Genomic DNA, 27,829 nt, shown 5'->3' with positions numbered 1-27,829 from the left:
AGGGGAGTGGTGGTATAGAAAAACATTTTCAATAGGAATGGTAAAGAAAATAGCAATTTATCCACTGGTTTCTGCAGTTAAGAAACTGAGACAAGATATGTAATGTTAATCTGACTCTTCTTTATTTAGCACTGTAGAGCAAAGGGGGGCTTATTACTTCCCCTTATTTCAAATAGAATAGAGATGGCTATTTAGAAATATGAGGTTGATAAAAAAATCTGGTGGTTAACATTCAAAATTCTTATTTTAGTCTAATATAAATATTTTCTGACAGGATTCTACCAAGACCTCTGCATTCTGATGAACATGTGGGATTTTTTTGTTTTTCTAGTATGGGAAATCACACCAGCTGAGTAGTGCCAGGATTTCTGTTGCCAGCAAGATCACCTGTTCTGGAAAGGAGGTGGGAAGCCTTTAGGATGGAGAAAATGGACAGGACATGGTGCTGTTACCTTACCCTCACCTCAAGAAAATCATGGATCATTCAGCCCAAAACCAAAAAGAAAAGTAGGAAGTGAGAAGTCAACTGCACCATTATATATATTTATTAACTCAGCTTGAGTACCCTTGTCTTAAATAAAACATACATTTAGCACAACACTGCAATGTTAGTTGAAAGAGTTAAAATGCAAGAATTCAAAGGTTATAAAACAAAGACTTTGTGGAGATACTCTGCTGCCAAAACCTTCAAATAAATGAGTCTCAGTCTGAGCTTGCCTTTTTACACTGGAGCCTGTATTTTAGTGGCTACTCTGTAACTATGGCAACACAGAGGACGGGTAATTTAGAGGCTGGTGGATGTGACAACTTGCAATTTTGAACAATGCTAATAATAAAAGTGGCTTGGGAAAAGCATCATTTAACACAAACGTTTGTGGTTCAAAAAGCCTGTTCACTTAATTTTAAAAAAATTTAGATTTTTTTTTCAGCCGGATGATTATATATATTATGTTAGTCTGATGATTAAAAAAAGGTAGAAACATAATTCTTGTGCTTTTTGGTTCATCTGCACCTTAGAGTGCAGCCAACCCACCCCCTTTGTGATGTACAAATGCAAAGCTGCTGATGTCACTATCTTTGCTGAAGATTAGACAAGAATCACATGGCTTTTTTAAAAGAAAGCTATGTATTGCCCATAAAGAAAGGGGGAGAAGATCCTCATGGAATGTTATTTCTCCTTTTTTGCCTCTGGTGCATTTTAACCGCTACCCTTTATCAAAGAATCCTGCAAACTGCTTCTCATTCTTTATTTTAATTGCTGAATAGCGAGCAGACATAATGCTCAGATATGACAGATACTTAAAAGAATCACAACTGCAACAGTAAAACTTTCTATTCATCCCTAACACCCTTCCTGTCCTTCTTCCACAACTGATTTTTCTCAATTGTCTGCCCATGAAGTTGTATAGGAAATTAGGGACTGACCCACTGCTAATGGCAAGTAAGACTAGCCAGAAACACTCAAGTTTGTTTTTTTTTTTTTTAATCAAATCTGAAATGGTAATCTAGAAAAAAAAAATCAGGACACTGTATCTGTTGAATCACCAGCTCACCAGCTCCAAATAAAGCCAAATTCACAATATTAAGGAACAGCACTGTACTAACATCCATATACAGCCCCATTGGCCTTCCCTTCCCTGGCAGTCCTTCCACTGCAAAGGAGGGATTTTGCAATGTAATACCCATAAGGCTAAATCCTGAGGGATACTTCCAGATGAATTTTACATGTAGCAATAATCACAGTTTTATGGGTCAGGAAGTTCAGAAGATTAGTGTGTTATGGCTGCAGTGCACAAAAGCGTTTGTGTTAGAAGTTTCACATAGCAATGGGGTGAGATAAGCTGTGAACAGCTTAACATGAAGTTCTTTTATGGTAGTTAAAGTTGGGGAGAAGTGAAGAGACCCCACAGTATTGATTTACCTAAAGAACAGCTGCTTAGAAAAGGCTGCAAAGTGTCCTAGCACTCAATGTCATAAAATCAGTGCACCTCCAATCCCTTGTTCCTTCCCCCACAGCCGTGTGCTATTCCCATTAACCTCAGGCACAACTGTGATCCTGGGCAGAAGTTAACTAAATCTGCTTGCAGCAGAACAAGAACTTATCAAAGAAATGCCTTGTTCCATTTTATTTGCAAAGGCCTAAACCCACAATTATAGGTTTGCATTCTAGGTTAAGACAGCTCAAATCTTGCTGCGTTTCAAATACTCCCTTGGAGAACGCCAAAACGCCTGAAAATTGTGGGTTTATTGCAATACATCAAATCCTTATTGTTTTTGCTCCTCAGTAGCTGAGATTTGTCAGTTAGAACCTTATAAAATGTTTACATTTGATAACTGGAACGACTATAAAAGTAACACAAGCAGTAACACAAGGCTTTAAAGACATCCCACTGCTGAGTCTTTGGAACCTGCTAGATAATGTGTGGCATGAGGCATCTGCCACATCTTGTCTGGAAGAGACTCCATTACCACTGGGTAAACCAATGTCTTAAAATAATCTCAACAGCAATTTTTTAAGATTTGTTTTTCATTTCTTTCCTCCTAAAGGACATTAAGATTATTTAAATAAAAAACCACCAACATTTGTAACACAAAACATATTCTGAACAGACTCAAACACGGTTTTGAACACATTTCTATCATTTGAAGTAGAGCACATGGAACAAAAAACCACCTTTTTAGAGCACTTTCATTGATTGCATATCCGCATGAGAAAATAAAAGCAGGATTACAGCAGCACTGCTGCACCATTACAACTATTACACATGATACTACAGGGCTAGAACTCTATGTAACTACCTAAACAAATGACCTTTGCAATAAATTAAATTTTTTAAAAATCAAACAAAAACAACAAAGAAGCCCCAACTTACTGAACTCGTGAGTAATTGTTAATCCTAGGAAGGTATTTCTACCTAAAATCAGAGGAACACTGGCAGCAACATAAACTCTCAGGAGGAGGTATAGTAGAAAATAAACTCTAGCTGCTACAACCATGTGGGTTTTCAGTGAGGTTCCAAAGGGAGCTTGGAAGACAGGAAAAGTAGGACTGGAAAATGAAGCTTCATTTTTAATTCCTCTTATTCTTCAGAGGCACTGAGTTTGCAGACTGACCAGGGATATGTGCTCTGAAACACTCCTCACATCCTGAAATCTCAATGGGAAGAACCCTCTGTTGCCTCAGGCTTTCCTGACAGCAGATAATTATATTATGGTGGTGCTGTGTGGATTTATTTATTTTTATAAGTGAACACATGAAGCGTAGTGTACTTGGGGGTTTTGTTTAAATCACTCAGATGGTATCACACAGAAGAAAGTAAAAAGGAACCATCAGTGAGTGCTGCTGCATGGGCATGTACTGTAATGCATAGGAACTGGGGAAAGGGGATTCTGACCCCTAGGAGACTGTGAATTTGAGCAGAAAACTCAAATACAGGGTATATTAATAATTACTGCACAGTGTGAGATAGACTTAGCATCCCCCTTCAAGGAGCTGCTTTTCACTGAGCAGCCATTAAGGAATGCCCCAGCTTCCTCCAGCAAGGTGAGATGCATGCCTGGTGGAGAAGAAAAGACTATTTGTGTGTGTGTGATGTATGATTAAAAATGGCTTTATAACATTTTAACATGTACTTCAAAGATTGTTTAAGAAATGCCAGTAGCCTCCACAGAGCACTTGTGTTGACACAGTTGTGAGGCATGCTTTTCACTATGCCCACTTCAAATGAATCAGCACATCAGAGTGAAAAACACAAATGGCCACTTTCAAAAAAGAAAAAAAGGCAGGGAATTGGAGAAAATCCAATAAAAATGGGAGATGCTGAACAGCAATTTAGCTTGCATATTCTTATCTGAGAGGAATTCCAAATGAATGCTGAATCCGGGGTTTATACTTGGATGATCCAAATTGTTTCTATATTTAAACACATTATCAAGTCTCAAACTCCTTGAGTGAGAAATATTACCAACATATTAACTATATACACATGCATTTGCTTTTGCATCTATGATTTCTATGCTAATATTTCCAGATATAACAAATAAACCCAACTAAAATTAACTGAGCCAAATAGCCCATTAGTAAGAACAGTCGATATAAAATGGACAAAAATCTGATCTTAAAGTGCAGTTAATGTGGTGAAACACAAGAATGATGTATCATTACCATTGTTTTAAATGCAATTTTCTTCATCTCCTTCTCCAAACTATAAAAATCAGTGCTCCTTCCAAAGAACATAACACTGCCAAGTATGATTTTAACACACATGCCACTCACTGAGGAAAAAAATGTAATTCTTCCAATCTAGACTGCTGAATAGAGTAACAGGAACCACTACAATGTTCTAGGACTTAACTGCCTCCTGCAACCATTAAGGTTTTAAGTTTGATCCCTACCAAATGGAATTATAAGAATTGTGCAGCTGGCATGAATTCTTTTTCTCAGGAGTCTGAAAAAAATGCTTTGGGGTGAATCTATGACAGATGTCCATATTTAATTTACAGTTTGTTTTCTGAGCTTTCTAGCATCATGTCTGTGTCAACAAGCAATAGAGTGGAGAACAGATATGAAAGAAGCTGTACAAATCATCATCTAGGAGCCATGAGGTAGAGAACAGCTCAGAAAGAGAGAAAATTTGAATTGCAGGTTTTGTTTTGGCCAGCAGGTATAGGGCTCTGTGTCAGGGGATGCATTCAGGCCCAAGAAGGATATGCTAAGTGTGATAGCTACAGAATTAGATATTTCTGACTGAACAAGCAGCTCTCCAAGTGGTTGTAGTATGGTTTTGAAAAGCCCTATAAAACTTGATTTAACCTTCCTACCCACACACTCCCCCAATAAAATACTAAAACCATAACTGTTAAATCAATAGCAGTCATTAACCATGTCAGGGCACCCACTGTAAAACCACTGCTGTCATCTGTATGTATCTTGTTCAGTTATGATCAATAGAGTTTACCCATCTTAATTGCTTCAGCCTTCCCCTAATTAGAGCTGTCTCTGAATTTACAGTTGTTTATTGTTGCTGTGGATGCTTTTAAGCTTGCACATCCCACCAGAAAACTCATTTATTCTAATGAAAATACCACGACTACATCGAGCTAGCATCATTGTAGTGTTTGCAGATCCTCTGTCTCACTGAGTCTATAAACATTCAAACCATATAAACACTTCAACTGCATAAACTGCAAAGAGCAGAGACACAAACTCTCAACTTCAACGAAAAATGATTTTCCTTTAGTTTTGAGAGTCCATTTGTGTTTTTTTCTTATAAAACAAAAGAATCCGCTCCACCCATCCTAGACTAGGATGTTCCAAAGACTGTATCTGAGCCAAAAGGCATCACTCGTTCTCAGGTTACCTTGCAAAGTATTTCCACTCTTTTGGGTGTGCTTTTCCATGTGAATTGTTTTTTTTTTAATTTTTATTGTTTCTGTCCATCAAACAGACTAACTTGCCATTTCCAAATTCACAATAGACTCTTAATGAAATACAGAAATTTGGACATTTCCCCTCCCTGCCACTGTTATCTATGCCTGGTTATGTAACTAAGGGTTTTCTGGATTTATAATATTCCTAACACAAAATTAACTAACTCAAACCACTTACCTACAAGACAGCAGCTCTAACCAGTGCATACTTTTAAACAAAAGCTTCTCCTAGCTCTCAGTATTGTTTAGAATGGTCACAACCCTTATGGACTCATTGCTCTAGAAACAAAATAGAGATTCTTAATTAAGCAGCAAAAATGCCCAAACATAAACGATAAGGCACTAAATTTAAACTAATATTTAAAAAATACAGCTGATTAGAGGTGTATTCTCCATGAAACTCCTTATCTCATAAACATCTGTGGTACACACAACTTGCCCAGGTGAACTTCTGGCCTCAGCTAAGCCCTAACAAAATCGTAGCTGAAAATCACCTGAGAATGGTCCTTCAGATCAGCTGCATTTCAGAGAGCTACCCAGCTTCACAGGGGCTTGACTGCAGAAAAATTCTGCTGGCAGACTTGCTTTTAGCAAAAGGTCAACTTTTTAACTACTCCACCAGTTCCACTGCTCAAAGATGACTTACATATAGAGAAAACACTCCTCTTGCAAACATAAACATAACAATGAAACCTCCTGCTCTTGCTGCCCAGAAAATGCACACGTTTAGATTGCAGTAGGACAGGGGAAAACTGATGGCAATAACAACTGAATATTGAAATGGAGAGCCACTGCATGTAACAGAAAACAGAGCTGTTTGCTTTTGAAACAGAACTAATTCCAAATGCCTGTGCCTTGTAGGGGCCAGATTATCTGATGCCTGACATTGTTTTCTGATTATCTGAAAAATTAACAAATTAACCGGGTAATGAACTTTTATATTGTTACAGTTTCCTAACAGGTAAATATTTATTTCATATACCTTATGAACTATGTTAAATATTTCGTCTTATCTTTCATCGATAAGCATTTTTTCCAGGGAGTAACTCTGCCAACATTATCCCACCTCTCCAAAGAGCCAGGTCGCACCTGTTTGAGCCCCTCCCTCCCCCAACTCAGAATAAAACTACTAAATTCTGTGCTCCAGTAAAAGGTGCAGCAATGTTCACAAGCATGCACCTAGCAATTAACCAACAAGGGGTTAATTATTATCATGCCTCATGGCATTATCAGGCAACCTTTTGTTTCATTTTATTTTCTTTACAATCAGGTGCAAGGACAGATGTTGTCAGAGCCAGAAGTGACACTAATCCTGGGCTTCTTCCACAATTGCCCCCGGTATTCCTGCTTATCTCAGGCCTGTCTGGCTCTTTATTCTATCAGCTATTTATTTGCACGTGAAAACGCTGCAATATTCATTTCCATGCTGCATCATTACTGGCTGTGTGCACAGCGTAATTAACATGCATAGGATCTGTATGCAAATCACGTCATTGGAAATAGTGACTATTAGCATAACAAGCGCTTATTATTTATTGAGATGCAACCAGAGCAGGCATCCTGCTGGGGTCTGACTTCCTCAGTCACAACGGCACCACCTTTTCTTTCTTTGGCACCATCTTTTCTCCCTTCGTTTCCACATTCTCCTCTCTTCTGCTGATGACCACCACAGCAAACAGGGAGCCTCCCTCCTGTGCCTTTCTCTAGGGCTGGAAGCCTTGAGCATCTGAACTGAACTCCTGCCCAAACCACCCCTTCACCCACATTATCTCATTCCTAACTGATAACAAATTTAAAGCAGCACCTAGGCTTCTTTCTCTATCCTTTTTTTTTTTTAAGGAATACAATGTGAGAAAACAAAAGATCAACTGTGCAAAGTCATAAACCTTTCCCAGTATCATGCCTACTCCTGCTATCCCACTTCAGAGGAATTTAACCTTTTAATCGTCCCAGCCATGAAATAGAACAGGAAAACACAATTTTACTATTTTTCAGCAGGTGAGCAAGGCCTGCTTGCTAGATCATTTCATCAGCCATGCCTGCTGAGAGCTCTGGGTCACTGCTGCCAGCACTGCTTCCCTGCTCCACTCCCTACCCCACCGAATTCCCAGGGTCTTTGCAGGACTCCTAACCTTTCCCAGTATTTCTGTGAAAGCAAAAACTTGCAAAACTCTTCCTGGCCCAGTAATCCCTTCCCCAGCCCTGTTTGTTCTCTCAGAGGCTACACCCACTGCTTCAGAGATGGCTGTGTTACAGAAATGAACTAATTAGCAGGGGGAATGAGTTCAATTATTTATCACTTTGCCAAAACTGACATGTTTGGCCTGAAATTTTCCAAGCTGCGTGCCAACCTAAGGATTGACTTTGGTCTTGGTTAAAAACAGAACAATTCCCGAGAAACATTAGAAAATAAGACATGATTTTTCTATTGAGTTGTACTGGTCTTCCCTGAGAAACCTGGTCCTGCAATACAAAATATTTATTTGGTTCTGGAGGGCTCTGGAGAACAGAGAGGGTAAGACATGAAAAGGGAAGCCGAGAATGTGAAGAGTAACTGGAAAAAAGAAAAGGAAAGTGAAAACCAATTTAGATGGAAAGTCTGGAGCTGAATGTTGGGCCTGCTGGAGGTGGTTCACTGCTCTATAGTGATAAATGGCTGTAACTCAGGGAACCAGCACAGAACCATACAACACTTTGGGTTCAAAAGGCCCTTAAAGATCATCCCATTCAACCCCACTGCCATGGGCAGGGCCACCTTCCAGTAGACCAGGTTGCTTAGGGCCCCATCCAGCCTGGCCTTGAACACTTCCAGGGATGAACATTCACAGCCTGTGCCAGAGCCTCACCACCCTCACAGTAAAGAATTTCTACCAAATATCCCTGCTAATCCCACCCTGCCAGTGTGAAGCCATTCCCCCTCATTCAAAGTCCCTCTCCTTTAGGCACTGAAGGGACTCTCAGCTCTCCCTGGAGCCTTCTCTTCTCCAGGCTGAACAACCACAACTCTCTCAGTCTGTCTTGATCAGAGACACCTTTACACCACAGTGGTGGCACACACACAGCTGAGAAGTGACCAGAAATGTCCAGAAGTGGCTGGAATCCTGTCAGAAATTTATTTGTTAAGAAGAGGCTTTAAGGCACTGTCACACTATCTCTGGTTCGTCAAGCTTTTAGCTAAAACTCTCCAACTGCCAGCTCTGCTACTGCTAGAGCAAACATCTCTGCTTTAGAGAAATTTGGATTTTTTTTAATTAAATATCCTGTTGGTTTATGAAAAATGTGACTTCACAACACTAAGACAACTCCCTTGGACCCCTGTTAGTTTTCATAGTTAAATTAGCTGGGGGAGATGTGGGAGTTCAAGGACTTCAACCTGAATTCTTTCCATCCCACTTCCTGTTCTGATAGCTCCACAATAGTCAAGAGTCCAATCAACACCTTTCAGTATCTTATGTTGATATTATTTCCAGCAAATAATTTGGCAGGAGGGACAGCGAGAAATATTCTTACAGAAACAACCCTAACACAGGAAGCCAAAACAGAGATCCTTGCTCCAGTCAGGCACAGGAGCGACCTCAACTAAACTTTGTACATTGTGACCTTAATCATTGCATCAGTACTCTGTAAGGAAAAAAACAAGAACAAAACCAATCCCTTATTTTCTATTTTATCCATGTACAGTAATGTAATAAATCTAAACCAGCCTCTGGTTTCTCTGTCCTATTTCAACATTGGCAGAGTGTGGCCATCTGGTTAAGGCTGAGCTGTGAAATGGTGGCTCACTTTGCTATCAGAGACCTAAACTAGGACTGATAAACACAGCTCTGTTTCAGTGAATTCCTCTAGAATTAAGGAGTGGTCATTGGATATATTTGTTTGGAGACTTCAATGAACTGAACGGCACAAGGGAAGACAGGATGAAAGGACAAAAGTCAGTAGGGGTATCCTGCCCTCCCCCCCAGTTAAAAAAAACAGATTACTATTTAGATTAATGCACACACTCATATTTAGCATTTTAACAGGCACACCTAGGAAACTGAAGAAACTCCTTGCCTTTGAGATTAATAAAGAAATAAACAAAGATTTATCTGGAAACCCCCTTCTTGGCTATTCCCTCCACTTTCCCTCTAATGTGTGATTGTGCTTTGGTTCAAATAGATTTTTATAGAAACAAGGAACAGAGTTCTCAGGGATTAGTTTATAAGCTAGTAAGTCCACAGAGGCTTTTCTTCTAATCACCCTTCTCTTCTTGTCTGCCTTGAATCCATTCCACTAAAGTTATAGCTACAGTTCACTACTGTTCCTGAAAATGTCCAAAGAAAGTCTCATTCTCCTCCCATGATCTCACCCTGTCTTGCTTAGCCAAGTCATAAGTTACCTTTGGCTCTCATTTTTTAATTTCTAAAATAATCCCTTGTTCCTAAATTATTTGATAACATACACATTGCCATAATAATTTCAACCACATCACGATATATTGCAAACCCCTCATTTTCAGGGTGTTAAAATCTGGAGGTGAAATCAGAGCCTGATATCAATAAATAAGAGAAGAATGTGCCCAAAGTTGGGAGTAATTTAAAGATTCAAACACATTTCATGGGCAAACCTGGGCTGCAGTAATTTGCTGAGGATACAGGTAGATGTGATGAAAGCCCACCCAACAGCACAAGGCATTGTTTGGAAAGAGATGGATGGTTGCAAGGGAAAGCAAACTGATGGCACAGAGGGGATGATGCAGGAAAGGTAAAATAACTCACAGAAAAGAATAACCAGAATTGTGCTGGTGGAGAGAGGGAAACATATGGTATGACTCACAGAAAAGTGATTTTATCGGTCACATGTTTAGCTCACTACAGCTGACGTAAAGTCAGCCCATACAAACATGATATGAGAAATGACAATTTCACTAAAATCAAGAATTGGTCAGACGTAACAGCAGAAAGGGACCAAAACTTCTAAGTCACAGTATGGAAGACACCTCTGATTTTGCCCTCTGGGTGTTAGTGGTCAAGCCACCAGCACACTTAGACCTAAAGGAATAAACAAACAACTTCTTGCTGCCATATGGCATTTTGGCTTTTAACCTCTATTAACAAAGAAATGACTCAGTGGCTATAGTTAGAAGCCAACAAAGAATTTCAACAGAAATAAGAGCATGAAACTCATAGACTGACTTCAGTTTGAAATCAGTCTTTTGATTTCAGAAAATTTGTCTTTCCTTTGCGTGTACATTTAAGGCATTAGAAAAGTGTAAATACAGATTTCTTTCTACCACCTGATCCCTCTCATGAGCCCTTTGCTTCAGAAATGCTCTCAAAGCACAAATGAATAAATTCTCTCCCTAGGAGTGGACAGAGGATACACACAGTCCCAAAACACAGGTCAAGTGGAATTTAAGGCTTTCCTGCGTGAATGTAACCTCTGTAAACTTGACCTGGCACAGTATACTCATATTTCTTTCCCACAAGCTCATGCTGGTGATTCTTCCTTCTCCTTTTCCCTCTCATCTTTTTCCACAGAGATACACAGTTGCCTATAAATACATCTCCAGCCATTTCCTGATAATATTCTATTCATCCCTTCTGCATTCAAAACAGTTTCAGTTCTGCAAATGCATTATTATGTTTCAGATGTCCCTGAAAACAAAAATTAAGTCTTTGCATAAAAATGCAAATGAAACATGAAACTATGCATGTGCATATCAGATGGTATCAAATAACATGAATGGTTTCAAAGAAATGTTTAAGGCATTAAGTCATGCTATGAAGAGTATTTCTAGCTGCAAGTTTCATGACAAGAATAAATCAACCTTGAAAATGAACATGAAAGAGGGAATGAAACCTTTTTGAACACTCAAGGTGGTTTGCTCATTTCCCCCAAACCAAAACGAATGAATTAGTTGATATATCTGAAAATTAACAACATAATCTTAAACTAACAACATAATCAGGAAAGATAAACTTTAAAGTTAAAATTAGATTAAAAAGATTAAAATATTACTTGGGGCTGATGAGAGCACATGGTAACTCCTCAGTAGCTGCTGAGCTGAGCCCTTGTATGTTAAGGAAGAACAAAAACATAACATATTGTTAAAAAGAGCTGACCTCAGCCCTTGGACTTTGCTCAGGCACTAATCAGACTTCCAATGTTTAGCATTTATCCCCTGGCTACTTATTGACCATCTATACCTGGACACACATAAACACAGCCTTAGCAAAGGGGTGGTTACTGAGGCTCCCTGTGCTAACCCTGCACACAGGTTTCACACATTCCAGTGCCACTTATGTCCAATTAATTAGCCTCAAACTGCAGCAATCAGTTTTAATAAAATTAGATATTTTATTTAGAGTGAGAATATATTAAAAAAAACTTTGACTAATAAAAACAAATTGCACGCCTTCTCATAATACTGCTGTAGCAGCACAATGTCACTCCAAGCGTTTCCACTGTGGAGCGTGCAATTATTTATCCTGGCCAAATGTATATTTAACTGCATATACTTAAGCAACATAAGAACATCATGTGGAAGCCTTAATGTCTGTTTATACAATAGCAGAGTGTTTTTAAGCCCCATGGAGCTGTGTAACACTGAGCAGTCTAAGCCTCAGGATGTTGGAGCTCAGCACAGAAAGATCAGGAGCGAAGTGACTGCTTGTTCTGTGGAGTCTCAACATCACTGTGAATCTTATTAGCTGTCATAAAAAGGTCACAAAGTCACCTTATCATACTGCTGAAAAATCCCTGTGTCGTGAGGAAGCTGAGGAATTAAGAGAAACAGGATAGGATCTACAGATAAGAAGTGTATGGACCCCCAGTATGGAATATCTAGTTGGACACCAAGGAAATTATCATGACACCAAGGAATGATGTGACATAAGCAGCAGCTCCAAGAATCCTGAGGCAGCAAATAAATAGTTACAGTCTTTTGTCCCTGTCCCTCCACTCCCCAACTGGTAAAATGCAGCACAGCTGCTGCACAGGGGGGAATTTCCTTCCATTGGGCACAGGCATTCATTCCACATGGTCCATACGCTCCGTCCTCTGCACTTGTGTCAGTGGACATACATGGGAAATGGGACATTCCCTGCTCTTTGAAAAGCCAGTTATAAGTGACATATAAGGCCTGTGGCAGAAGGGGAAAAGAGTGCACCTCTTTGTGAAGTGCCATGGAAACAGGGAAGCAACCTTCATTTTACCTGAAGACATCTTCTGCCTCCACAAGTGCCAGGTCAGGGATGCTTTTGCTTTCTTTGGTATCAATATGCTCAAAAGCACCCCATGCTTACTTCACTACCTTCTAGAAACCTAGGAGCTGCCATTTCAGGACAGCTGAAGGAAATAACTGCATAATATAGAGAATTTCAAATATGAGCTTAAGGTTGTGGATACCTTAGAGCTTCTTCTGCTATGCTGCAGATGTGGATATTTATTGGATATACCAGTGTAGTAGTACCATCCACCTTCAGACATTTAACTGTCCAATGTAGGAGTCTCATTACCATGTATATGCAATGGATCAAAGCATCCAGATATTCTGAATTCCTTGGAGGGGTCTCACTGATGGAGACCCTTCACCCCACCTGCAGTGTTTGAAATCTCTTCACTGGAGGGGACAAAAATGGAAACAAATGATGGACGGACGAGAAGGAAGAAGGGAAGGGAAGAGAAGGGAAGGGAGGAAGGAAGGGAGAAAGGGAGAAAGAGAGAGAAGAAAGAAAAAAAGAAAAAGAAAAAGAAAAAGAAAAAGAAAAAGAAAAAGAAAAAGAAAAAAAAAGAAAAGAAAAGAAAAGAAAAGAAAAGAAAAGAAAAGAAAAGAAAAGAAAAGAAAAGAAAAGAAATTCCAGCAAAGCTCGCATGCATGAAGGAAAACACATGCATCTTACATTTGGACTCAGAATTCGGATATAATTTTCTAAACAATACCATTACAGGAAACATTCATCTGCTAAAAAGGAAGCTTAGATCTGGGCTATTAACATTAATATTTCTATTATCATGGAAGCAAATACTAATAAACTATTGTTATAATCACAGGACAATATATAGCTGTATACCAGGAGGAAAAACAAATAAATATTGAAATTTACAATTATGGACGACAAAGATAGACAAACTAAGATCAAAAGGCGAATGTTTAGGTTTTTCAGTAATGCAATATTTAGTAATAAACACAACATTTGGAAAAAATCACCAGTCTAGAAATTTGCTTCACAGCCACAATGAGCTTCCATGCTCTTCAAGCAGCCCCAAACTGGGATTCTGCTTTGGGAGGCTGACAGCTGTCTGCTATTAGTTTTATCTATTCAATCTCCAAATCCCAAACTCAGAGGTTACTGGTATAGGTCAGTTGTGAGACTGTGTTGACTCTCTTGCCATTTGACATGGAAAACCAAACAACAAAGTCTGCTCTGTGTCAGCAAGCATTTCACATTCTTCGGTTTGTCATGCAAAGCACAAAGACCCTGATACAGTTCAAAATGCTCTTTGTATCTACAATCTTGTTTACCCTTGGAATACAAGCTTAATTTCCCACATGTCTAAAGTGTTTTGAAAGCCACTTCATACAACAGAAAAGACAGTGCTAATCTCTGGCAGTGGAACCAGAAATAGAGGGTTTCAGAAGAGCCTCCAAATCAGCACTGAGATCAACTTTACACTTACATACTTTGAGTGCGGGTGTGTGAAAGGAAGCATCTCTTCAGGAAAATCTAGTTCCAGCTGTGTAGGATCGTGGGTTTGCCATCCCCCTAGATGTAAATTATTCAGCTGCTTAAACCAGGCAGTTTTCCCTGTTTACACAGAATCAGCACCAACAGTTCTGGAAAAGGCAAGGCCCCTTCACCTGTCCACACACCCAGTGCAGCCTTCCAGGGAAGCACAAACTGTTTGCCTGGGCAAAAAGAAAAGCCTGGCTTAGTCACCATGAGTTGCTCCCTTGAGGGCACCTCCCACCTTCCTTTAGCTTTGTAGTGATCAGCAGCCACTGGCCTAAACATTTTACTTACATGCTACAGGAGAGATGTAAATGTGCCCTAAAATATAAAGAAATGCAGAATGAGAATCACAGCTACAAAAGCAAGGGGCATGACACCAGGGGAGAGGTTTCAACAAGAAATGCAGCTCCTAAAGCCTAGCTCCAGACTCTCTCTCACATATGTTTACATCTAATCAAAACAGGCAATTCTGCAGAGGATTAGAACTTGAGTGACAACCAAGCATGTGAAGATTGCCCAATCAAATTACTTAGGAGGGAAGAGCTTGCAGTTGTAGGGTGTTTTGTGTGGTTGGTTTTAGTGCTGAGTGGTAGAATTCTGAGAAGTGTTACCTTCTCATATGAAGAATTCTTTGAAAAGGCAAAGAACTGCTCTCAGTGCCTTGTCAGCCAGTGGAGATACTAAACCAGGTATTAGACAATACCTGAATACCTGAGTAAGAGAAGAACATGATAATTCTTGGCTTCTTGAATGCACACAGGTCCATACTGCAGTAAAATCTGCTGGGTTTCTGTGGCCATGAATACACAAAGAAGGAAAACCAATTCTAATTTTACAAAAAGTCGGTTAACTTATAGGCATAAAACTGCTTCAGCAGCTACCCCCATAAGTCAATCATACATCTGCTATTGACAAATGATGTGGTATTTTGGAGCCTGGATAGAATTTTCTACACAACCACAATCTCAGCTGAAAAATTATCTACTTCCTTAAGTCATCCCCTCCTCGAAACTCTCTCTAGCCTTCCAACAGCTTCCAACCTCACTAAATTGGTTGTTAGAATCACACTCTCAGCTGCCATCATGTAATGAGTAAAGTTAGACCAAGCCTAAGAAACAAATGAAACTTTCAAACATGTTTCCATTCCTTTATGCCTCTCTGAACAGAATTAACATTACCAAATCCTATAGAAGTACTGCCCAGAATACTTTGTCCAGTGTACCACATGTACACCCCCAAAAAAATGTGTAAAAAGAAAAAGGAAAAACATTGTTACTGTGTCTACTGAACAAACTCACACAAAGCTTGTGTTATGGAATGAAAATACTTGCTTCTAGACCTGAAGAAAACTTTACAAGAAGTTTGTCATCTTTTAGACCACTGAAACAGATCTGTCAAAGACATTGCTTCCCTTGACTAGCCTTGGCATGTTTGTATGTAAAGTGTCCTTTTCTTCCTTTTGGTAATGCTCATTTCAGCCCCCTGGTACAGCTGCTATACCTTTGTTTTGAACTACTAGTTGTTGCTTAACTTTGCAATTACTTTATGGAATCTAAAATAACTTTGGATTGCAGCTTGTGAAAAGATTCCTTGGAAAATAAAAGTATATGGTATTGTGATTCTAATCAGCAGATCCCAGGGCCATAAACTTCAAAGAATCTTTGCAATGTGAATTTCCCCTGCTTCTGAGAGTCAGTTTTCAAGATAAATGTGGGATCTTTCAAAGACAGAGAGATGGATATCTACAGGTACCAAGGTACAACTTGCATATTTAGAAGCAATAGCGCATTTTTCGAATTTAGTGATAAAATCCAAACAGATGGTCAAACAGGGCAGCTGATCTGCTGGGTATGAATCATTTCACCAGTCCTGTGACTTTGCTGTTAAGCAACTCTAGATGGGCATATATACACAAACTGCAGTGACTCACAGCAGAGACACAGCGAGCAAGGAAAGCCCAAAACCACTTTTTATCTATATTATCCTAAAAAAACATAGAGAGTTTAAGTTATTTTTAGGAAATTATGCTTATTTAGTGTACTGGATCCTTATACAGGGGTGTTTCACTGTCCCAGTAAGGAAAAGAAATGGGCAAAGTGGAGCTTGTAAGTTATCTTAATTGTAGCAACTTAGTGCAAGTGCAACTGCCAGGATGTTCTGGAAGTGAAGGAACCGTGAACTGATGGCATGGAATCTTCCAGGCTGAGTGGAAATAGTGTGGTAGCAACTTCCTCAGCTGAGACCTCCTGAGGTCTGAGGATGACTTCAGTGGATGTAGTTACTCCCTCTCCTGACAGAAGGGACATCCTCCCTCTGCAAACCCATTGACACTGAACACCAGAGGAATCTCCCTGCAACTCCTTTACAGGGAAATTCCACAAACATATCAGCACTCCTGAGAGAGCACTGCAGGGCAGGGAGATGCAGCAGGGGCAGGACATGATGGGAATTCCACTGCTATTACAAGGCAGGAATATCTATTTCTACATATTATTATAGCAATGGGGCCCACCTGAAGCTTAAGATATAACCCAGTCATGTTCTAATAATTTAAGATGAAGACTACCCAGTCAATGTGTCTATAGATATCTATTCCAGAACCATTTTCTCTGGTTTGCCCCTTCTCTTATGTATTGTGGTGCCACTGCTAGAGCAGTAGAAGTCCAGCAATGATGAGATGGGCAGTGATGGAGGAGTTCTGTTACACCTTCATTCAACTTCAGCTTCACTGTCTCAATTAAGAAGAAAAACTGAAACCACAGTCAGGACTTTGAGCTGTCTTATCCTACCGTAAAACTACATAAAGGATATCTTAACAAAAATTTCCTTTTTCTTTTCCTTATTTCCATTGTCTACAATAAATCAGCACATAACCAAAAAAAAAGGAAATTTGGTGCAGCTTAAAGGAAATTTGATGCAAACTTCTTAAGCAATATCCATCAGTACCAAGACTCTAATTCTGCTTTCAGTGGAATCTGCCTCCTCCCAAAAGCAGTGACATCTTCTCTCCCCACTTTTCAAAACAGGCCAATATTTCTCCCAACTTGATGACTTGCTTCAGCTTGCTTTTCAGCCCTTCTGAAGTGTGATCCAAATCCCCTTGGTTATGAAGGCAATCCAACAGTCTCCCTCCACCACCAAGAACTAGGCCATCTTTTAGTAATCTCATCACTGTAGCAGGATTCAAGAAATTAAATTGCAATTTAAGCACAAGCCAGAAAAGGGGTTTACTCCACAAATGTGAAATACTGTCTACTACCTGAGCCACGACATATAAATAACTTTAATCTGTTTTTATAAAATGCAAAATAGCAGCAAAATACTACTCTTCAGCTATTTTTGAAAGCCATAATTTTTACCATTTGTACTGCACTTAATGACATTCTTATTAATAGCAAAGTATGTGTGCTCTGCATGGAATGTCCTCTGGCTTTCTGCTCGGTTTCTGCTTCACTCCCAATTCTTCTTTCCTGTCCATCTCCTGTCCAGGGTCCACAGTCTCCCCTGGGATTATTCAAAGATCTTTCCAAAAGCAGGAAGGAAATGCTTCTAAAATGCTGACTGCCAGGAAGCAGCTTCAGTCACAAATCTGACTAAGAGTAAATCTGAATGTGGGCTTGTTTTTAACCAAGCTGCATTCATCAGATGTGACCAGGATACAGACACACTCTTGAAGAGCAAGCTCAGCACTGTTTTTACTGTTTTACCTACAGCCCATCAATGCTGTAGTTGCTGGAAGCACCAAGACAACACAATCCATTCTTGACAAGTCATTACAATGAGGAGCTGGGAGGACCTTTCTATGGCTTTATGCAGAGCCAGGTAATGCATGCAACATCAAATAGAACTGTAAAAGGGAAGCAGTCGAAGTTAATCATGCTCAGCAGTAGGTTTTTAAGCACTTCATCAGTGATGATTTTTAAAAGGTCATAGAGACACTTCCCTAATAGCATTAGAGTTACTCTTGACAAGCTCACATTCAGAGTCTCCTGTCCCAGCCACAAGCTTGTGATAAATCAGGTCTGAATTACCTCCTCTAAAAAACAGCTTACACAGGTAAGCAACTACAGAAAGATTAATTCAGATCTAATTTACCTACACATATTACAAATTCAAGTTATATATATGAAGGCAAGGGCCAGATTTAGTCTCAGGTGGAGCAGCTGTGTCTGACCACGTGAAATCCACCTAAATAACCAGATGGCACACACCATGTCCATATATACAGAATGGACAAAACAATAGGATATCTATTTCCAACCTTAAAAAAAATAATCCCAAACTAAATTAAAAAACAATCACAAACTAAATAAAAAGGTATTTTAATGCCCTTTTTGATTTAAAATGCCTTTGTTGTAGGCAAACTGAAATTATCCTGAAGTCAGAAAGTAAGCTCAGCTGTGTTGTGCAATGATTCCATTAACCTTGCAATCAAGCATTAAATTCAATGCCCTTGTTTGGATTTCCCTGCTGCTGGGGAAAATGTAAGGTCTGTGCTTTACCTTACCAAAGCCAATGAGTAAAAGCCTCACAACTAAACTTCTACAACTAATAGCATAAGGAACTAAAGTAGCTAGCATATTGCAAAAATTCTTCTGATAACTTTTTAATTATTAACCTCATGCTCACAGATTCACAGTCTTTCACACTTGTTCTCCCATGCATTCAATTAGCATCTGCTTTGAACAAGTTAAATAGAATCTTAATATGTTTTCTGCATGTACCAATAAAGCAACTCAGCATCTCTGCTCACTGCCTCACAGAATGAAGAAAACAACTAGATACTGCACAGTTTTATTCAACTCCTTTTCCTTATGCCCATTTTCACCCCAGAAAACACCTTGAACTAAGATTAATTTTTTGTTTAAACTGCTTATCATGGTCACCCAGCAAGCAAAGAGGAGCTATTTTAAAATCATTGACCTACTGACAGAAACCCCTCATCTCCTGCATAAGGTATTATATTCTAAATAAAAAAGACTAAATCAAAGCAACACATCATAATATCACCAGCTCTGGGACCAAGGGTAATTTTTCTGCCATGCAGAGTGTTTATTGTGTGTAAAGTCTGTCCCCCTCCAAGTGAACTGAGAGGATGGTTTTCAAAGCTGAAACAAATGACAGCCTAGGGATTGCACTTCAGTGGCTCACAGCCCCATTCCAGGTGTAATACATTTAAACACACAAATAATCCCTCTTGTCAAATGTTCCTAACTGGTGCCTGATGTGTGGCATCCTCAGGAAAGGAGTTCAGCAAACAAGAAGCATTGCAAGCACAGAAAATATTGGATGGGGGAAGGAACCAATGACAGGAATGTATCACTGCCTCTCCAGAAAAGCTGTTACTTAAACAACAATACACTTTATCTTAGACAAATGCTGAATTTTAAACAGATGCTTTTGCTACTGTGGCAATATTGGTTCAGAAGCCACAGCAGCAGAAGAGGATGACACTTGATTCCTCTCCAGCTGCATTACAAGGTGGCAACACCCTCACCCACAGGACCAGCAGTGAGTGCTGGTTGGGTTTCAAGCTGCAAATTTCAGAAAGAGATATGAGCTCCTGGAAAAATCCAGGCATATTTTACAACTGGCAAGCATATGTTGACCTGTAATTCAAACTGAGCTGGGATTCTCTGAGAGGTTTTAGTTCTTTTGTTTACATTTCACATCCTGCTTTTTGCTAATGTCACAAGGACACCAAAGTAGATTTAGTTCTAAATCTTGGCAGATTTAGATTTAGTTTGCTTAGAAAACAAGGCTAGATTCTCCATCACTTGTGTTTCCTTAGTAATATATGCATCACAGTGAATAAAGTATCAGTAATATCAAGCTCAGTCATGTCCTGGGGATGACTTATAGATAGCAAAAAGAAAAAAAACCCTTAATTCAAAAATTGGTTTGAGCGTGCACCTCAAAAGTCATTTTTTATACCTAGAGGCCCCTCATGGAAGAAAAAGGATACAGGTCACTCACTGCATCAGCAGTAACACTGATCAGGCTATGGAAGGGAAAAAAGCAGCCACGTGCTGACGTTGTTAAAAGCAACAGTATTTAACCCATTTATATCAACATTAACAGACTATTTCACCAGGTTCCTTTGTGACTGCACTCCCATGAATTATGGATTTCCAGTCCTCTAATTCTTGACATTTGGCCTTGACTGTTCATTGAATCACTGGAATTGAAGAAGAATCAATGGACATGAGAAGAGAACTCGGTCCTTTCTATTTCAAACACTACTAAAACAGAAGTTGAACACTTTCTTGTGCTGCCTCCCATCCACAAAAACACTGGGGAGATTCCAGCAAAGCACTCAGGAGACACAAAACCAGCATTTCTCACGACACCTCTATGAACACAAAAGCTAAAATACTCTGGTGTAAGAGCCTGAGACAAGACATGTGGGACTCCAGGCAGCTCTTCAAAATGCTGTTCATTGTGTACAGCAGTCCAGGGCCGTGGGTGACAGAGCCATGCCTACAGCTGTCAGCTCCAGCTACAGGCAAGCCTGAAGACCTTTTAGTTCTAGTTACAATGCATGATATATTTTTCTTTGCTGAGCATCTTAATACATAACAACCAATCAGCATCATATATAACACCTTTGCTATTACCTATAGCCTATCATAACCACCATCATTACCATATTATGGTCAATACACATGAGTTAGTATGTTACAGTTTAAGCTTAAAGTAGTTTTTCAGTTTTCTTGCAGTGCAAAATTCTTAGACCTTTTTTCTGCTTGCCACATTGGCATGTCTGTTTGCCTATGGTATCTTTCTGCTTTTCCTAAGACCTATTTCTGCTTGGTAAAAACATCTTTTTTGTTTGTGGCCAACATATCCTTTTACTCTAGTCATAAAACAGAGGAGATTCCTTCCAACTCGACTTAGCCTTTGCTTTCTTAGTTGTGGTGTTACATTTTAGTTAAATGGTAGGCTCTGTCTCACCCCTTGAAAATGTAGGGTTTATTCCATGCCTGTGATGCTCCCCTGAAGTATCATGGATCTGTAGTCCCATTGGCCCAAGTCTTGTTCTCTGCCCACTTTGAATCTCCCAGTTAAGCTGTGGGGGGAGACCACAGACTCTCTTTTGGCTCTTTTCTCCCCAGGCTCTCCCTCTCCCCCCCCCTCCCCTTTTCCCTCAGAAGCCGTGCTGCTCCTGGGCATGGGACCCCCAATAAACCCTCATCTAATTAAGACCCTCAGAAACTGTGTGGAGTCTCCTTGCCTGCCTGCAGCTACCAGGGAACACACAGCTTAGGGGGTCCCCGGGGACCCTCTGGCCTCCCCCAAAATGAACTGCAGTCCAGCAATTGTCAATTTAGACATCTATTGTTCTTCTATATCAAAACTTGCTTCCACCTCTATTTTGTTCTGTAGGGGGATAGAACAGAAGAAAATAAAGATAGTGTAGAAAGTAATCTTAGCCCTAAGGAGTTGCAGCTGGGTCAATTATCAAAGATTAGGAGCAGGCCTGACTTTACCAGGCCACAGCTGTAACCAATGAGAAGAGTGCTATAAAAGAGTGGGGTGGCTGGTTGAGAAGGGAGCTGGAGTGTGTTGGCTACTTGAAGAAGAAAGAGTCAGTGCTCTGAGGAGCTGCCCATGAGAAACACCAAAAAGGTGTGGAACTTTTGTGATAAGGAGACAGCAGTATGGAACCCCTGCAATGACAACACCATTCTCAGGTTCTACATTCAGAGAGCTTTCTACCAAGCACAAATATCCGTGAAACTTTCTTGTCAAACTTTCATCTTTTCCAACGTTTCGGAGAAATTCCCGTTCAGGCGCTGAGTGCCTGGATTGCCAAGGGTTTGTGTAGCCCCGTCCCTACCTGTCGGCGTCGCCGAGCCGGAGGGCGGTGCCGCGCTGCAGCGTCTCGCGCACCGTGGCCATGCCGTCGGGCAGCCGGGTCAGCCGCCGCGTGTACAGCCCCAGCCCGCCGTCCGTCAGGTACCTGGGGACAGAACACCCTGCTCAGTATCACAGTAACAGTTCACACGTCATCACAGCACCTGCCTTGTGGCTTCTCCATTTTTAAGTTACACAGAAATTAGAAGCAAGCAAAATGTCATTCTTGATTACGTCGGGGTTCTCCTCCGTTGTGTTCTCTGTTACACTTTGCATGCTCTCTCATCACCAAGGCTTGAATTTCAACATAAATGTGATGAAGGATACTTAAAGAAATGTAGGGGGATAGAATATAAGAAAATAAAGATAGCGTAGAAAGTAATCTTAGCCCTAAGGAGTTGCAGCTGGGCCAATTATCAAAGATTAGGAACAAGCCACAGCTGTAAGCAGTGAGAAGAAGAGTGCTACAAAAGAGTGGGGCGGCTGGTTGAGAAGGGAACTGGAGTCAGTTGACTGCTTTGTGAAGAAGAGAGAGTCAGTGCTCTGAGGAGCTGCCCACGAGAAACACCAAGAAGGTGTGAAACTTTGGCGGTAAGTAGACAACAGTATGGAACTCCTACAATAAGATAGCAACAAAGAAAACCTAACTTTCATTAAGGATATCTATATGGAAGCAATTAAATATTTGTGAGTGCTATCATCAATAATCCATTCTTGCCCAAAATATACATGGTTTGTACCACCCTGAATTTTTCTGCATGGGCTAAAACACAATCAAAATTTCAAAACTTTCACAAGCTATGCACAAAAATCACATTGACTTAAACCCTATTTTTTGTCAATGAACAATAAACCTAAAGTATTCCACAACTTAAAGAAATCATCATGGATGAAAAGTTTTTTGCAGACTTCTTAGGCATTAATAAGTGCCAGGTGTACACCTCAGAAATTGCTAAGATAGCACATTTCTTACCTTCTGGTTTAGACAAATGAAAAATTAATGTTAGACTGAACAAAGATGGCACGGAGCGAGCCCTGTGTTACCACCATCAGTTCATCAGCTCATGCAGGTGTAGGTGGGCGGCACTGGCAGCTGGGTGAACACATTGTGAGGATTTTCACACACCTGAGACTGAAACAGCTCCAACAACCCCGGCACTACGGTCACTGTTTCCAGCAGACTGCTGGACAAGCACCATTCCCACAGAGACAGGAGCTGGCAGGACTGTATCTCCTCAATCCCTTTGCCACTCTTGGCAAATCGACAGCAGAACAAATGATAATATCCAGATACTCAGGTACTCAGGACACCTTCCTCTGGCTTAGTAAGCACACAGCTTTCTCTCTGATAGTGAGACAGCCCTCACCCACAGCAGGAAAGAAGAGATGCTCCAAGCTGCAGGCAGCAGTGTCTCTGCTGGCAAGATCTCACTGTGCACGTGTGCTTTACCCAACCCAAATTTGACTCCTACATTCATAAAAATGGGATGGTGAGCAGTTGGGAAGCCTTGTTCAATCTGCTGATTAGCCCTGCAGTTCAGTGTATAAATCTGTACAGAGCCATCCCAGCAGCAACCCAGGAGTCTCTGTAGAGTCTAACAAAGAGGTTGCCAAGCCCATCAAGTCAGACACAGGACTATTCCCCATCCAGCAAATCCGTGGGGATTCTCCCAACCCATAAACAAAGACTGTAAAAAGCACAAGGAGCAGTTGCACTGTAGCAGGTAGAATTTGCCTTAGGTTTGGCATTCTACACTTGTGTTTGACAGTTTCTAAATATTTTACCGTGGAAGAATATGTTTTTTCCTTAAGCTACTAAAATAAAGGGGAAAAAGAGAAAAATGGTTTCAGACCACAGTGTTATACAAACATGCAAAGAGTATTTTGCAAAAACATCGAATGTACATGCACTAATTGGTTTACTGCAGCTACTTGTCTGCACACGAAACAAGTTTCTGTATGAATACTCTTTGCACGTGTGCTGGAAAACGCAGCTTCTGGCTTTGCTGTCAGATTCCTGGCATGCTGGTCCTTTGATAAAAAAGATCTGTTACAGCTGAAATAGATTGTTTTTCATACCTATCACTCAGAACATGTGGAAATTAATGTAGTCCTCTTAAGAGTTAGCCATGCTGAAATCAATGCCTTTTCACCAGAATCAGCGTATTTCATCTTCTACACATAAGCCCAGCAAGCTAAAAATTACAGTAACACTGCAGCAGCTCAAATTGAAACTGGTTTCAAGCACTGATAAATCTCACATGAGCCAATGGAAGCTGGATGGCTTTAGCACCTCTGACAACTAGATCATGACACTTTTCTAAACAAGTCCATTGTTTATGGCTGTGAAAAAGCACAGCCATAAATAATGACTTTTACCCCCATACCAATAAGACAAGTTTCTTACATGCCAGAACAACACAGGATAGACTTCTGTATTTTGAAACAGGCTTGTGTAATCACGGTTTGAAAGTTTTATATCTTATTTTTATTTCACACAATATCCTCTACCCAGGAATGTTTAATTCAGAAAAGATGAAAAAACCAATGATGCCTGAAGTCCTGCATGCAACAGCAAGGTGAAGGAAGAAGGAAAGGCAGTAGCCTCTGAAGTCTGTGGAGAAAAACACATTTAAAATAAATGAAAAAAACCCCTTGTAATTATCCATTGGTTAGCACAGAGGAGATTCAGAGCTCCTGGTGCCACAAACCTCCAGCCATTGCTTTCATTCCCTTCCTCTCCGTCCCTTCAAACTTCACCTGTCTTGGCTTTAACAAACTATCTTGCCGTTATGAATACATTATTATTGCTGCAGATTTTTGCTTTATGGGAAAGAAGAATATAATGAGGGCACATTTTCCTAAAAAAACAATCTTCCAATGTTTTACTCAGTGGGAAACAAGACCAAGGAAATATTATCCTGTATATAACTGTAACAGTACTCAGAGTTATTGGAATTTATTGTCCTATCACATCCATGCAATGTGGAACCCAAGAATATTGGCCTGTCCTCTACAATGGCACATTGCAGTTCAAACAACGGTACTAGGCCTAAGTGTAATTTATCTAACTTTTCATATTAAAAATCATTACAAAATTTACCATAAAAGCCTTGCTAGCTTAATGACTGCTAAGAATTCTGCAAGCACATTCAGTGAAAAACAAACAGGACTTAAAAGTATTCTTTTACCTGCCCCAAAATAAGAAAAAGTTTAAATATATTATCTAGGGAAAAACATAGTATCCAGACTCCGACTTTTATAGAGATAGGTAATTTGTACAAAAATTTAATCTCACAGATGCTTTATGAATGGTACCAGCAGCCAGGGAGGAATGACTGCCTTTAATGAAGCTCAATATAATAATATTTAATAAATGGAAAGTGAAGCATTGATGAGGTTGGTTAAAAGGAGTTTCTGATCTTTCCAGGAATTAATGTATGAATACTCATCACTATAGCTTCACTCTTCATCAGCAAGGGAAAAAAATCCAACCAAATTTCTGTCAATATGTAAAGACTGAGGTTAAACAAGAGCAGTATTATGCATTTCTAACATACAATTAGGACTTCTAGCCCACTTTCTAGGTGACATTTTTTTCCTATTAGAAAGTGGCTCCCTGCCCTGCATTACAGGCATAAAGTAATTTACTTTGGACAACCTGGACCTTTAAGCTTCTCTTTTCTTTAGCCAAATACACCCTTTTCTGTGCCTCTCAAATTTTGAGTGCCATAACAAGCCCTTCCAAGTGTAATATTTTTAGGGTATTTCTGATGCTGAAGTGATTTATTCCCCTTTCCTGAAAGGCACACTGAGGAAACAGGAATGGGTCATGCCAAGGATCAGCAAAATCCAGTGGTCTGAATCACTTGACTCCTGTCTGCACTCCCTACTTACTGACAGATGCAGCCAGCCAACAGCACACTTACTTTTATGGTCAGACAACTCTACCACTTCATATATATTCATTTCACTCCTTACTGCATGAATATGAATTTTCCAAGTTTGAAAACAAACAGCCAAGGGAAAAGCATTCTTTATTTAAGGATTAGGAAGAGATGGAGCAGCAGGTAAATCAGCAACACATAACAAACCAGGCAAGCCTACCCTGACCTGCTCTGGATCCTGTAGCTCCATAGTCCCAATCCCACAAGCAGGAGGACAGCAACATGCCTCAAATGGGACCTGACTCTGGCAGCTCAGGTGCTCCTGTCTTGACCTTGGTGCTTTGGATTACAGGCTGGTGTGGAAAAAGCTGCCCAGGTGTCTCCTGGGCAGAGGACTTGCCCAGCAACCCAAGAGCTTGAAACTTTAAGAAACAAAAAGCTTGAGGGAATTATTTAATATATCAACATCAGCTTCGACAGGAGGAAATGTTCTCTTATTGATGTAGCAGTAACACTGTTACCATTAATGCTTTCCTTTAAATCTCCATTTTCACTAGGCTTCATCTGTCTCGTCATTACAGTCAGTTAAACGAGATCAAGAGGCTTAACGAGCTTTGAGTATCAAAGAAAAACTCTGCCAGTGCTAAAAATCCACAGCAGAGAATTCCCCAGTGCTGTTTCTGAAATACATGGGATCAAAACCATCCTGTTATTGCAACTATATGCCCTAAATCTGACTTAAAAAGAAATGCTACCCCAGCAGCTGGATGATGACAACTGCAAATTTCTCAGTTTAGTATCAATTTGATCTGCATTTTTCATCGTAACACTGGCATTAGACCATATGGGCTTTCCCCATGTTTATATACCCCAAAGTCTTTCCAATCACTATTCTTGCCTGACTTGAATCAGTACTTGGTAAGTACTTGATCTCTCTAACCAAAGGGTTGGACATAGACACTGTCTACAAGCCTGTGGTTGGTTTAAATTCCATTATTGATCCCTGTGAATTTCAACAAGAACATTCAAGAACAGGATTAGGTCCTGAGTTTGCAGGTAGAGGCTCCAATACAATGCCTTAATCCCTAATATTAGACCCTAATATTACAGTTCAGATTCATAGAAAGGCAAACCTATTGCTCATTTAATAAAATCAAATTTATATTTAAGGTAGCCTATAATTTATAAATTAATAGACTTTTACCCATAATCACTAACTATTTAAAATTAACAAACTAATGAATGAGGTATGAATTGTTTTGCAGATGCTTAACCCAAACATGGAGTAAGACCTGAACAAATTACTTGCAGACTCAAAAATCCTAATCACTGCTGGAAAGGAGGAGATACCTGTTCTAACAACAGGTAAGACAGGAAAAATGAGAATATGCAAAACTTAATAAGTATATATTAGTTTCACAGTTTATTTAGAGAAACCTCTCACGTGTAAATCACTAATAGCGATTTGGTGCTGCTTACTCAGTCTAGAAGCAAAGCAAGTTCATCTCATTAACTACTTAATTCTCAGACCTTTTTCCATGAGAAAAAAAAAAAAAAGAGAAATCTGCAGAAATAAGTGGCTTCTGTGAAATCAATACTCTTCTGTCTGGAGATATATTAAAGCTGCCTGGCACATAAGTCCTTCAGCAGCCATCAAATAACAATTTTTGGGCACCACTGTCCAAGGCTATTTTTTTTTCTATACCTTCTTAGCTCCACACAGTCTGCAGTCAAGGAATTCCAAGGACAGTGCAGCCTGTAAGGGAGTTGGGTGGCTTCTGCTCCTCCACATCCATCCCCACATTCAGAACAACAGCTTCTGACAGAGCTTTTGAAGAAACCAGTTTTGTGGGGAATGAGCAGTCTTAGATACACATAGACAAAGAGAAGCTGTCAATACTTGAAAGAATATTGGACTGAAAGGAAGCGTCTCTCATATGG

At 39.9% G+C, this 27,829-nt stretch overlaps 1 protein-coding gene across 1 annotated transcript in view; it reads right to left on the bottom strand.

Moving 5' to 3' along the window:
- NAV2 (neuron navigator 2) overlaps positions 1-27,829 on the bottom strand; it is a 208,929-nt gene that overhangs the window by 62,554 nt on the left and 118,546 nt on the right. The window contains exon 12 of the mRNA XM_005427370.3: positions 21,985-22,107. Within this exon, the coding sequence (XP_005427427.1) occupies positions 21,985-22,107 (123 nt within the window). The remainder of the gene's footprint in view (positions 1-21,984; positions 22,108-27,829) is intronic.

The sequence above is a fragment of the Geospiza fortis genome, unplaced genomic scaffold (assembly GCF_000277835.1).
Source record: "Geospiza fortis unplaced genomic scaffold, GeoFor_1.0 scaffold165, whole genome shotgun sequence".
NCBI classification, from domain to species: domain Eukaryota; kingdom Metazoa; phylum Chordata; class Aves; order Passeriformes; family Thraupidae; genus Geospiza; species Geospiza fortis.
Note: the sequence above shows the minus strand (reverse complement) of the source record. Positions and strands in the feature narration are given on the sequence as shown.